General features: G+C 41.9%; 2 protein-coding genes across 2 annotated transcripts; both read left to right on the forward strand.

Annotated features, from left to right (window-relative positions):
• The first annotated feature begins 9,095 nt into the window (after positions 1-9,095).
• LOC131068689 (G-type lectin S-receptor-like serine/threonine-protein kinase At2g19130) lies at positions 9,096-10,562 on the forward strand. Its single transcript, XM_059207069.1, has one exon. The coding sequence runs from the start codon at positions 9,097-9,099 to the stop codon at positions 10,558-10,560; it is 1,464 nt and encodes a 487-aa protein (XP_059063052.1). The 5' UTR covers position 9,096; the 3' UTR covers positions 10,561-10,562.
• Positions 10,563-11,023: 461 nt separating this feature from the next.
• Positions 11,024-11,503, forward strand: LOC131876756 (G-type lectin S-receptor-like serine/threonine-protein kinase SD2-2). The gene has a single exon (XM_059222230.1). It carries the CDS (start codon positions 11,024-11,026, stop codon positions 11,501-11,503), a length of 480 nt encoding a protein of 159 aa, XP_059078213.1.
• The last annotated feature ends 1,154 nt before the right edge of the window (positions 11,504-12,657 follow it).

Below are 12,657 nucleotides of genomic sequence, written 5' to 3' on the forward strand. Positions count from 1 at the left end.
GATTGAAAGTAAATCAACGGACAAGATCATGACACCTAAACCCTAATTAGGGTTTGTTACAAATGACCTCCTTTTTACTGAACAACATTAAATACATAGCCAAATATTAAATTTGGCACAAAAATCTAGGAGGTATCAGCCAATGAGAAATAAGATGTCATGTCATCTGTAACAACCTTTCATCTAGAATCTTATTCCCCTTCCAATTCTCTTTCTTAGCATATGCAATGAATTTTGTCACAATTCCTTCGATTTCTGTGCTTGGAATCTCGGGAAGATTCTTGATACTCTCTTCTAAGTGGATAACCTGATCAAATGCATCTAGAAGAGCTGTGTCCCAAGTAGGTTCAAGTTCCTTAGTTCTATCAATTAGGAGCATGGTGGCATACATCTGATCATACTGCTCATCTGTAACATCTGCGTCCTTGCGAAAGATGATCTTGATTCTATCTTCAAATTCTTGTAAATCCACATCTGTCTCGACCTCGATCCTTCTGCCAAGAATGGTACGAAGTACCTCAAATACTCTGTCCTGGATCGGATTGATCACCTCCTCAACTTGACCACATCTAATACTGATGTCCTCAAAGAGAACACTCTTTATATGGAGTAAGGTTGACCACTGAAACAAACTGTGAGAATCGCCTTCCAAGATCTTCTCTTGTGCTAAAATTCTTCTGGATGTATGTCTTATAACTTTCAAGACAGGAATGACAACGTCCTTGGTATGGGCAAATGCAGCTACTGTTGCCATCAGTCTGTGGATTATCTCAAGGACTTGGTTAGCCTGATGGGTGATCTTCGACATCCTTGTAATAAACTCAATGGCCACCGTGTGAGATCTATCCATCCAATTACATGTACGCTGGACCATATTCCTGAATCTCTCTGCTTCATTGATTGATTGAAGGGGCAATGCCTGCAATGGCGATCTAACTGGATCCTGACGTCCCAAAGGTTCATTGATGTGACTGAAATATGTTCTCCACGCACCGACCTCTTTCTCAAGCTTTCTATTCTTTTCTACTTCTTCTCTGAACTTGTCCTTCAATGCCTCAAATGTGTCGGTGGCATCATCTAAAGTCTGCTCTGCTGTGGATGGTCCTAACTCAATAGTCTGTATATGATAGTCCTCTGCTAGGATCTCACCCTCATATTTGTCTGCTGCCGGTGTAGCTATCTGCAGTTTTCTGGATCCAGTCTCATCTCGAATCATCTTGGACATCTTTGTAGCCTTCTTCTTCTCTGTTGTCATATGTGAACGTCCAACAAGGCTCTCTAGATCGATTGCACTGTCCTCGTCCTCCATTACGATCACCTTAGTCAATCTTTCCTTCAACCAATCTGGGATATTTGATCTTGTCTCTTGAACTTGAATTTCTTTGTGTACTACTTCTTCTTGTCTGGGAGGAGATGTTACTTCATTATCTTCTTCTAAATCATAGTCTTGGAGAGATCCATCGGATGAAACATGCTGTGCCTGTTCTTCCTCCTGCCTGTCATTCTGTACCATCGATTCCATGGATTCTTCCACTCGAACTGTTCTATCTTCTGGCCTGGAAGAAGTACCTGGTGTTTGATCTTTGTTGGCACCTTGCTTTTTCTTGGAAGGCTCTTTCTTTTCTGATCTTTCCTTTCTCTTTGAACCTCTCGAATGGAGATTGCCCTCACTGGCACATCGAAGGTTACCTTCACCTGAATTCCTAGGATTAGGATTGCCTTCACTAACACTGGCTCCTCCTTCGGCTGATTTTTCTTCCAAAGTAAAAGACATGGCTATGCCTTGTTCTCTCAACTTCTGATGTTGAATGTCTACCCATCTGCGAGTACAAGACAAGACTGGTGCCATCAATTCATCTAAATCCACGGCCTCGGGCTCATTCCAATTCAAACTTATTGTCTTGCTTTCTCTATCATATGAAGATTGGATGTGCCTGCCGTTGTCCTGAGCTTGGTCGGCTACTCTGTAAATCTTACATTTCCTGATGAAATCTAGAGGCAATCTAGAATGTATCTTTCGTTTCACTTCGAGATCATCTAGGAGATTCATCATAAAATCTTCAATCTGGTACTCATGTCTAAATCTTCTACCGACTGTCTCCTCTAAATGTCCATGAGGATCAAAACTATTCCTCCAAGCAAAAGATGAAAAAGGATACAAGGCTAACTCCCTCTCTGCATCATCCATGGTTGAGACATTGGGACATACCTCAACTGAATTACCCAAAATAATAGGTACCTGAACTCCATTCTGATGTCTGTGTCTGAATGCCTTCACATATGCTACCAACTGCCTTGTTACCTCAAGTAACACAATTCTGTCTGTCGGATACCTCGGCAACATGTATGGGGGTAAAGGACATCCATGCACTCTAATGTAAGTGAACTTGGGAAACTGAATGAACCAAGCACCGTACCTCTTGATGAATTCCTGGGCATCCTGAGATAATCTGTTGTGAATCCCACCTTGCAACGTCCTTGTGATGTTCATCGTGAAAGTGTCATTGACTAGCTTGTAGTTCTTTCCTGGCGGATGATGCAAGTAGGTATAGGATTCACAAGCTCTGACCTCGCCGGGTCCTCTTCCAATCACTCCTCTGTGAGGTAGTCCTGCGTACTCAACGCTCCTGATTAAGGCATAGATGACGTATGAACTCATGTGGAAGGACTTAGTAGCCCTGAGTCTTCTCAACTGAACGTCTAAGCAATGGCTAATTATCCTAGCCCAATGTATTGTACCCTTTCCTTGAACAATCACCTGGATGAAGTAAAACATCCATTTCTCAAAATAGAAGGCATGAGGTGCTCCTGTAACTCTGTTGAGCATGGTAATCAAATCTCTGTACTCCTCTTGAAAATCAATCCTGTGTGGTGTGTTCGGTACTTTGCTTAGACGGGGACGACTCTTGAGTAGCCAGTTCTTGTTGATTATGCTTAGGCAAGCATCTGGATCATCATCGTACACTGATCTGGCTCCTTCAATGCTCTTGTATATCATGTCCCTGTGCTCTGGAAGATGGAAGGCTTCACTTATGGCTTCCTCTGAAAGGTACGCCAAAGTGTTTCCCTCATTGGACACAATTGTCCTGGACTGTGGATTGTAGTGACGGGCACACTCGATCATCAACTCGTGGCACTGAATAGCTGGAGGAAAACCGGCCGCCTTGATGATGCCACTCTCTATTATTCTCCGGGCGACAGGCGATGGCTTGCCAATGTAAGGGACCTCTCGAAACTTCTTCGTGCTAAAGTTCCCCAAGTTGGTATCTCCAATGTTGCTCCATTTAGACACGATCTTGGTCTCCACTTCTTCGGTCTTCTGATCTTCTTTCATGAGAGCCGAGCGACTGGTGGATGCTCCCGCCTTTGGGGTCGCCATACCTACACAACATTTCATTATAAGAAATAGATTTTGCAATAAATAACGCAGATAAGAGAAATAGATTTTAGGAAACCTCATGATAAGTCCCTAGAGTTATCATGTCCTAAAATATAACGATTGAGCTAAGAGATTTAAAAATCAAAATTTGAAATATGACGATGAATGAATAAAACAATAACAATAAATCGCCATACCTCAATAGAGAGCTAACTCTAGAATGCAAAAAACAAAATTTGCCTAGGCAAAATTGAGGTATAAAGATAATCTTCAATATGATCCCTTCAAAATTGACTTCGCCACCTCTGGATAGAATGTGATCTTCACTTATCGCCTTGGACGTGGTCTCAAATGGATCTTCAAATTCGCATAAATAAATCTCCAAGTCTTTAGCAAATTCGCCTTAGGCGTGATCTTCAAATTCACACCACCTTTGGTTTGGAATCGCACCACCTTTGATAGCTAAGCGCGCCACCCTTGGATGAATGAAACTCGCACCACCTTGGGTAATATTCGCACTATCTTTGAACACACTTAACACGTTCCTTTGTCTTCCTTAATTCGCATGTAGAGAGGTAAAATAATGATGTGAAAATGATAGTTTTCACCCCCCTATATATAGCGCTCTCATCGATTTATCTCTTTGGCCGACTTGATGAAATATAACAATTTCAAACGATTTTTAAATGATTTGCAATGACATAACAAGGCCGACTTCCATATATGAGCGCTTGAAATCGATTTTTTTTTTTGATTAAATAATTAATTATTAATGCCTTGCGTTTTTTATTTGCAAATTTCGATTTTAATAAAGGCAAAAATAATTAATAAATGTTTACGCCATAATAAATGCCAATAAAAAAATGGATTTTCAATTTTTTAAATTGATTTAGCATTTAAAGAAAATTCAAATTGTTTAATTTGGCGCCAAAAAATATGTAATTAGAGGGACGTACCTCATCGCTCTGGTCCCTTGGAGAGGGACAGGAGCGATTCACCATCTTTGGCATGATTCTTGCGTTTTCAACGTTCAACTCCTTCATTTTCACGTCCCAAATCGATCATCTGGTGGTCCTTCGAATTTGAATGCCTCTCTTGTGCGAGCAAGTGCGTCCCATGACCATTATCGCCTTGGTCCCTTGGAGAGGGACAGGAGCGATCTCCATGTTTTTGCGTTCACCTTGCATCTTTGACTTTCGAAATATCATTGCTTGTGTCCTTTGCGCTTATTTCCACTTGCTTTTGCAAGGTACCTTCGATGTTATAAGGATCATCGCCCTTGTCCCTTGGAGAGGGACAGGAGCGATCCACATGTTTTCCTTGGTCTTGACGATTTTAAACTTCGATCTCTTTTGCAATGTCCTTCAAACGTTGTCCTTCGCATTTCCTAACCTTGCGTCGCCTTGATCTTTGAAAGAACGGGAGTGTTCTAATAGTATCGCCTTGGTCCTTGTCCAAAGGACAGGAGCGATCTTGATTTTTTCACGTTCAATATGCATTTTTGACCTTCGATCCTTCATTGTGATGTTTTCCAAACGCCGTCCTTTGTCTTGCTTAACCTCGCCTTGCTTCGATTTTGGAGGAATATGAGCGCTTTTGATAGGATCGCCCTGGTCCTTGTCCAAAGGACAGGAGCGATGTGGGGCCTTTACACCATTTGGCGATGTTGGACGTTCAAAACTCTTGTTTATCACCTTGTTGTCATACCATGGACCCTCTAAAATATTGCAATGTCTTGTCCTTACGTAAATTTTGCATGAAATGGCCAATGCATCTAACATCGCCCTGGTCCCTTCCTGAGGGACAGGAGCGAAGTTCATCATTATGTGCTTGTTCTTGTTTGTACCAACTTGCAATCAACTTCATTGCGTGAAATGACGTCCTTTCGACCTTCTTGGTTGCTCGAAACTTGTTTGCCTTTTGAAATTTACGCTATTATGTAAATATCGCTCTGGTCCCTTGCCAAAGGACAGGAGCGATCTAGGTCTTTAGAGTACAAATCCTTCCATGTGATGACCTTTGTAACGTTGCGCTTGATGTAAATGCCTTGAAATGTCCTCGCCACCTTTTGTCCTGGCTTGGATCGGTCTTGAACCTTGGAGGGACGACCTTGAACTTGAGAGGGACGTATCTTCACCATTGTATCGCCCTGGTCCCTTGGAGAGGGACAGGAGCGATCTTTCCCTTATGGCTTTCATCTTACTTTGCCATGTGCTAAGTTTATATTCAACGGATTCGTCCTTCTTTACTCTATCCGTCCATGCCTTGACATTGTTTGTAACTTTGCAAAAAAGGCAATTATATCAAAAATCGCTCTGGTCCCTTCCTGAGGGACAGGAGCGAACTAGGCATTTAGCACTGGTATGGACGTCCCAAAAATCTTCAATTTATATTCAATGCATTCATCTCATGTTCTCCTTCGTTTTTGAACGTAAACTTGCTTTGACCCTTGTCTGGATTTTGCAAAATGGAGGAAATCGCTCTGGTCCCTGGGAGAGGGAAGAGAGCTACAAGGTACCTCGCCCTGGTCCCTTGGAGAGGGACAGGAGCGATTTAGTCAATATAGGTCATTTTTCTCCATTTTTTGCATCTCAAATTATATTCATTTGGCAAAGTATCTTCCTTCGGACGTCCTCCAATTGCTAAGTCATCAAAATCTTGCACGGACAAGGTGAAATTTGAATTGTAGCTCCGGTCCTTCACTGAGGGACAGGAGCGATTTTCCTCCTGGAGGCATTTCTGTGCTCATGAAAATCTCCAATTTATATTCAAATGAAAGATCTTGTCGTTCTCCATCACTTCAAACGTAAACTTCGTCTGGACTCTGCAAGGACAATGAGATATTTGAAATTGAGCTCCCGTCCTTCACTGAGGGACAGGAGCGATTTTGCTCCTACAGGCCAAAATAACAAGATTTTTCACATTTTAACACTTCACGAGGTGAAAACAAATCAATTCTAATGCCCAGGATCAAACTTCAAAAAAGTCAAAATTTGGTCAAAATATTCAATCAGACAAAAATTCACATTGACGGTCATCATTTAGACAAGTTTAAGCTCGGCATGAACATTCCAATTGAAAATTAGACCATTTTCGCGAATTCATTGCATTCAAAAATTTGCACTCTTAGAAAAGAAACTCAAAAAGCTCTCAAAAATGACTGGATTTTGGCTTGAAAAGGCAAAATTTAAAACCCTAAGGCTTGGCCCTAAATCCAGACAACTAACTAACTAACAAAACCCTAAAAACGAAAGCGAAAAACGAACGAAAAACAAGCAAAAAGAGGGGGTCCCCATTTGCGATGGGGCGATGTGTGAAATGGTCACAACACAACCCAACCCAAATCAAGAGGGGAGAGAAAAACCCAAAACTTGACCAGGGGGGGCTTGGGAAAGGGGGTTAGATTTTCCTTTCCTCCTACGACAAACAACCGTCCATGAAACACTATAATTAGGAACTTTCAAAGAAGAATCAAGCAGGGAAGACCCTGTAGGGTCACTGCCAAACTGCTGATGCAGAGCGGCAACATGTTGTTGCAGTGGAGCAACAGCAAGAGAACAAACTTTAGGAGCAAAGTGAAGATGAAGAGTAGGAGCAACAGGTGCAAGAACCAAGGGGGAAGGGTCCGTCACAATAGTAATATCAACCAGGCCTTCATCAGTAGTAAGGGGTACCTCATCATGAGATGAATCAACCGAAACAAAATCTGGAGTATTAATCATCAAGTGGTCTTCCGTAGCATCTTTCCACCAAGTAGCAGCACCTTTGCGACCAAAGAAAGAGAACAATCAAAAGCAAGGTGACTCGTTGAGAAACACCTTCGACAGCGAAAAGGGAGGCCCTTATAATACAGCGGTTGGGTCCAAGGCCTATCTCCAACCATAAGAACCACATCCCTAGGGAGGGATAAATCAACATCAATTTAAAGGCGAGCAAAGGTAGAATGACCCATGGAGAACGTGGCATCATCAACCTTCAAGAAGCTACCAATTGAGTTACCGATGGCCTCAAAACAAGAATGTTCCCGGAAATGGAGGGGGAGATTGGGAAGGCGCACCCAAACGGGACGAACAGAGAGGGATTCTTTAAGGGGGTTGAAGGAAGGAGTCCAGGGCTTGATAGAGAGGGAGTGATCTCCCCAAGTCCAAAGCTTTCCCAAAATCAAATCACGCTCATGAGTAGAGGTAAAGGAGGCAACAAAAACCCCCTTAGCACAAGGGAAAAGCTCAATACCATAAGAAACAAGGGGCTTCCAAGAATCACTCACCCAGCGATGAAGGTTCGAGAGGTAAGGCCAAAACCCAGTAAATTTGCAAACCAGAGCACTGCGTTGATAGAAGTCAACATTCTCCATAACCTCTCGGCCACAGACCACAACAGGAGAGGTCTGGGCACAAGGGAGAGGACGAACTCCCTTAGAAGGCTGGGCAACAGATTTAGTCACACGGGCAAAGCTACGCTTTCCATCAAAGGCCCTGGGCAGAGTAGCTTCACCCGCAGCAGCAGCAAGGGTCTCCAAATCCAAAGTTGGGTCAGAGACACCAGCCGTGGGGGACCCAGCCCAAAACCCCTGTGCAGAGGGCGTGGTTGAAGATGGAAGAGAGCCTCCGTCAACAACCACGGGAGGAGGGAGACCAGCATCCTGCAGACCACCAGCAACAGAGGCAGAGGGATGAGATGAAGCATCCACATCGCCCACCAGGAAGGAGGCAGGGCTGCCAACAGGGGATGTTGAGAGAGAGTTCAGCGAAGCTGAGGGCCACAAAGATCCGCCACCAGGTACGTCCGCAATAGCATTGCCCAACACAGGCTCCAGCGCTACAAAGGAGTCGTTGCAAGGGTTTTTCAAAAACGCCTGGGCAGGAGACATTGAGATTTGTTATCCACAACTCAATGTTACTAACCATGAATCTCTCCATTTTTATTATTGACATGCTTTGCATGTTTGTAAGTGAGAGTCACATGAAATGTATAAGAAGACATTTCTTACATATTCTTTCAATTAAATTACAATCCAAATCTTTTGTATAAAGCTCTAAATTTTAGTATTATTACTAACTTTTAATACAACTTTAATTACCACCATAAATTTGTGAATTTGAAAATATGCAAATAATATTGTCATTTTTATACAATGACATATTGACATTCGATTTTTTAAAACTGGTAATTTTTACATAACTTTTGACAATATGTATTTTAACATATTCATATTCAAATTCAAGTCGGTATGCCTTAACTCAGTGTGTAATTTATTTAGAAATTTGTGATTTAATTCTAAATTTTCAATGTTAGGAATTCAAATTAAATAACTTTATCTTTTAGTAATAAATGTGCTCTATGGGGCGAACATTTAGCGTGTTATCGTAGTGCGAATATTTAGGATTTGAAGATATGTCTTCATTAAAAAATAATTTATGTATCAGTTTCTATATATTTTCAGCTATCTGTTGACCCATCAGAATCGTGATTGCTGGTTAAGTCCTTTTCTTGGTAGACCTTCACGTGGATTGACATTGAGAGATAGAATGCGCATCACTTCATAGTTTCTTGATAGACCTTGACCTTGACCGTGATTTTCCTTCCATGCTTATGGGGTTTCAGTAACTCTGTTCATATTAAGAAAAACAGTCTCTTATCTTTCTTTGTATTCCTATTCTACTCCTATATATTATTATCAAGCCAAAACAAAAAAAAAACATATGAAGTTCAAGAATATGGAAAAGGGAAGAAACGGTATAGTCTTCGCCCTTACTGTGCTAATTATATTTCACCACTGTGAGGAGTGTACTGCTGATGGGGAAGATACTCTCTCCTTGGGTGCCTCGCTAGGAGGAAATCAGACATTAATTTCAAATAGTGTAACGTTTGCATTGGGATTCTTCAGCCCAAATGGAACCTCCAACTGGTATATTGGCATCTGGTATGCTAAACTGGCACAGAAGACGATCGTTTGGGTGGCTAACAGGGAGACTCCGGCAAAGAAGAGACCCGGCGTTTTCAAGCTGTCAACACAAGGTGGTCTGGGACTGTTTGACGCAGAGGGTACGTCTCTTTGGTCGGTTAACATGTCGAACAAGGCTTCCCGGGCTGTGATATTAGATTCTGGCAATTTTGTAGTGCTGAGCGGTGGCAATAAATCTGAGATTGTTTGGCAGAGCTTCGACCATCCCTTCGATACCTGGTTGCCAGGGATGAAGATCGGCGGAAAGAAAAAGCTAGTCTGTTGGAAGAATTCATTGGATCCGGCTCCGGGGCTTTTTTCTCATCAGATGGATCCGTCGGGGATCAGACAATTTGTGATGAGATGGAACAATTCTGTACAGTACTATGATAGCGGAGCTTGGGACGGCAAACGTTTCACTCATATTCCGGAAATGTCGTTGAAAGGCTCCTTCCTTTACAGCGTTGAAAATACTACCTCTGGTTTTTATATCAGCTTTGCATTGTCTCCTGCTCTCAAAGTGCTCACACGTTTCGTCGTACAAAAATACGGAGTATTTCAATTGTATGCCTTGTTTGATAACACTACATGGAGTGTGACCTGGTCTCAGCCCAGAGATCAATGCAGCGTATATAATATCTGCGGCGCTTACGGAAGCTGCACTTCCAAAAATGTTCTGTCCTGCAGCTGCATAGAAGGCTTCGTCCCCAGAGACAATCGCTCCTGGAGTTTGCAGGATTGGTCCTCAACTGGCTGTATTCGACAGATCCCGTTAAATTGCGATACCAGAAATGGAAGCTCTGACGGATTTCTCGTCTCCAGCGTAACGTTGCCTGATAATCAAGCTTCCTCATACCCTGCATCCACAAAGAAAGATTGCGAGAAAGCGTGCCTCCACAACTGCTCCTGCACTGCTTTTACTTTCAATCCTCCATCAGAACCATGCCAAATCTGGTCTGGGGATTTTCCAAGCATGCGCAATTCTTCATCACAAAGCAATTCAGACATCTTTATTCGATTAGCTGCCTCTGCACTTGTGAAGTTTGATCATCAACGGCCATCCTCCAAACGCAAAACAACAGTAAGTATAGTGGGCGCAGTGCTCGGCGTTGTTGCTGCTCTCGCAATTGCTTTGTGTATCTATTCATTTTTTATGTGGCGGAGGAATCGGCTACGATCGATGCAAATGGGTGCAGATTCCTCCAATTCCTTTCTGAGAATGTTTAGTTATAGGTAGTTGAAGATTGCAACGATCAATTTCAGATCTAAGCTGGGGAGCGGAGGATTCGGGTCAGTGTTCAAAGGAACTCTAACAGACGGCGCGCTTGTAGCCGTAAAGAAATTGAAGGGTGGCTCAGGACGAGACGAGAAGCAATTCCGAGCAGAGATAAATTCTCTTGGAAACATACAGCATGTGAATTTGGTCAAGCTTATAGGATTTTGTGCACAAGGATCGCAGAGGCTACTGGTTTATGAGTACATGTCCAACGGCTCCTTGAATTCCTTACTTTTCAGTGGCAACACTGAAAGTAAACGGAAAGTGCTCGACTGGAAGACCCGATTAGAGATCGCGCTAGGCACTGCAAGAGGGATTCTTTATCTCCACGAAGAATGCAGAGATCGCATCATCCATTGCGATGTTAAGCCCGAAAACATTCTTCTGGACAGCGATTTGTTCCCCGAAGTTGGCTGATTTTGGGATGGCAAAGCTTGTGGGCAGAGATTTCAGCCGCGTTCTGACCACTATGAGGGGAACGAGAGGGTACTTAGCCCCAGAGTGGCTCTCGGGTCTTCCCATCTCTCCCAAGGTTGACGTCTACAGTTTTGGTATGACACTCTTGGAAATCATTTCGGGTAGAAGAAATCTGGACACGAGCGTGCAAGATCCAAACAAGCATTACTTTCCCTCGTGGGCCGCAGCGCAGATTTACGAGGGGAACACAGTGAATATTGTGGAGGGTGCTGCAGTTGCAGAGGAGGCAGATGTAGAAGAGGTGAGAAGAGCTATTCTTGTAGGTTTGCTGTGCATTGAAAAGGATGAGAATGTGAGGCCAAGCATGGGACAAGTGGTGCGGATGCTGGAAGGGAAGATGGACCCTCCAACTTCGCAGACTCCGAGGGATAGCGATAGCGACGAGGATGTTATTACTTGCAATAATGTAAGTGGGGATGCAGTTTGAAGTCAAGTAGGAGCTAAAGCTACAAGTTTTTATGTGTCAGAAAAACTTCAGTTTTTACGTCTTCTGTAATATTTAGCCTAGCGAGATTTAGATTGTTGGTTGGTATTAGTTTCTATCACCGAACATATGGCAATCGTCAAACTCGGCCTTTTAAGACAGAAGCTTTTAGATTTGATTTCCAGATGTTTTCCCAATCAACATTCTAGATATTTCTATTTATCGTTGCCTTATCCTCACAACTACCATGTAGACCAAGATATCAATGTTACCAGCCTCATATTGGTTATAAATGGAATGTAATGGAATTGCTACTTACTCCCTGTTGAGTCCAGCTCCGTAGAGCTGTAAGAAATCGTGTCAAACAGCAGAATGTAATGATGTTTGGGAGATGAAGAGCTGAAGCTCAGATGTTAGATGTAAGAGAAAAATGTGTCTGACAAGAATACAACACAGATAAATATTATTGTAAGAACTCTGGAGAGTTTATATCTGTATAGATGTATTTGTATTTGAATCAATGAGATTAGCTTTTTATGTTGTAGCATATGTTCGTTTGTGGAAATATAGTTTTTGCTCTGTGTTTCACGTTTTATGGTTAGATCTTATGATTGATCCACCCATCCACCTCCTACAAAGATTTCCATGTGATAGTCAGTTTCCGTCCTAGCAAGACATCTTTTATGTATTTGTTTCCTTTTCATTGCATTCCTGTTCATTTTCTTTACTTTGTGTATGATGGCATCTAAATAAATTAGGATCTTTTGGAAATTTTCTATCGCATTTACTAATTTCTTTTTATCTTATGGAATGTCTTTCATTCTTGAGTGGTTAGATATTTATAGAACATTCATACAATTTAATCATCTTATCTTTTTTAATTTGTATCTTAAAAAATGATTATCTAAATATACTTTTAAGTTTATTCTTATTAATTATAAACATCATATTTTAAATAAATTTAAGTTCTTGTTTGAAACTAAAAGAAATTTGTATAATACCTAAAAGGAGTGGCCCTCAACAAGCTACAATGAGAGAAAAAATTGATTGACTACTAAAAGCTTTGACATAAGTTCTAAAGGAATATTGAAAACCCTAGGTATGACTTCCTTGTTGCTATTAACACCCCAAACGTTAATATATTTCTGCAAGATAAA

This window comes from Cryptomeria japonica, chromosome 6 (assembly GCF_030272615.1).
Source record: "Cryptomeria japonica chromosome 6, Sugi_1.0, whole genome shotgun sequence".
In the NCBI taxonomy this organism is placed as follows: Eukaryota; Viridiplantae; Streptophyta; class Pinopsida; order Cupressales; family Cupressaceae; genus Cryptomeria; species Cryptomeria japonica.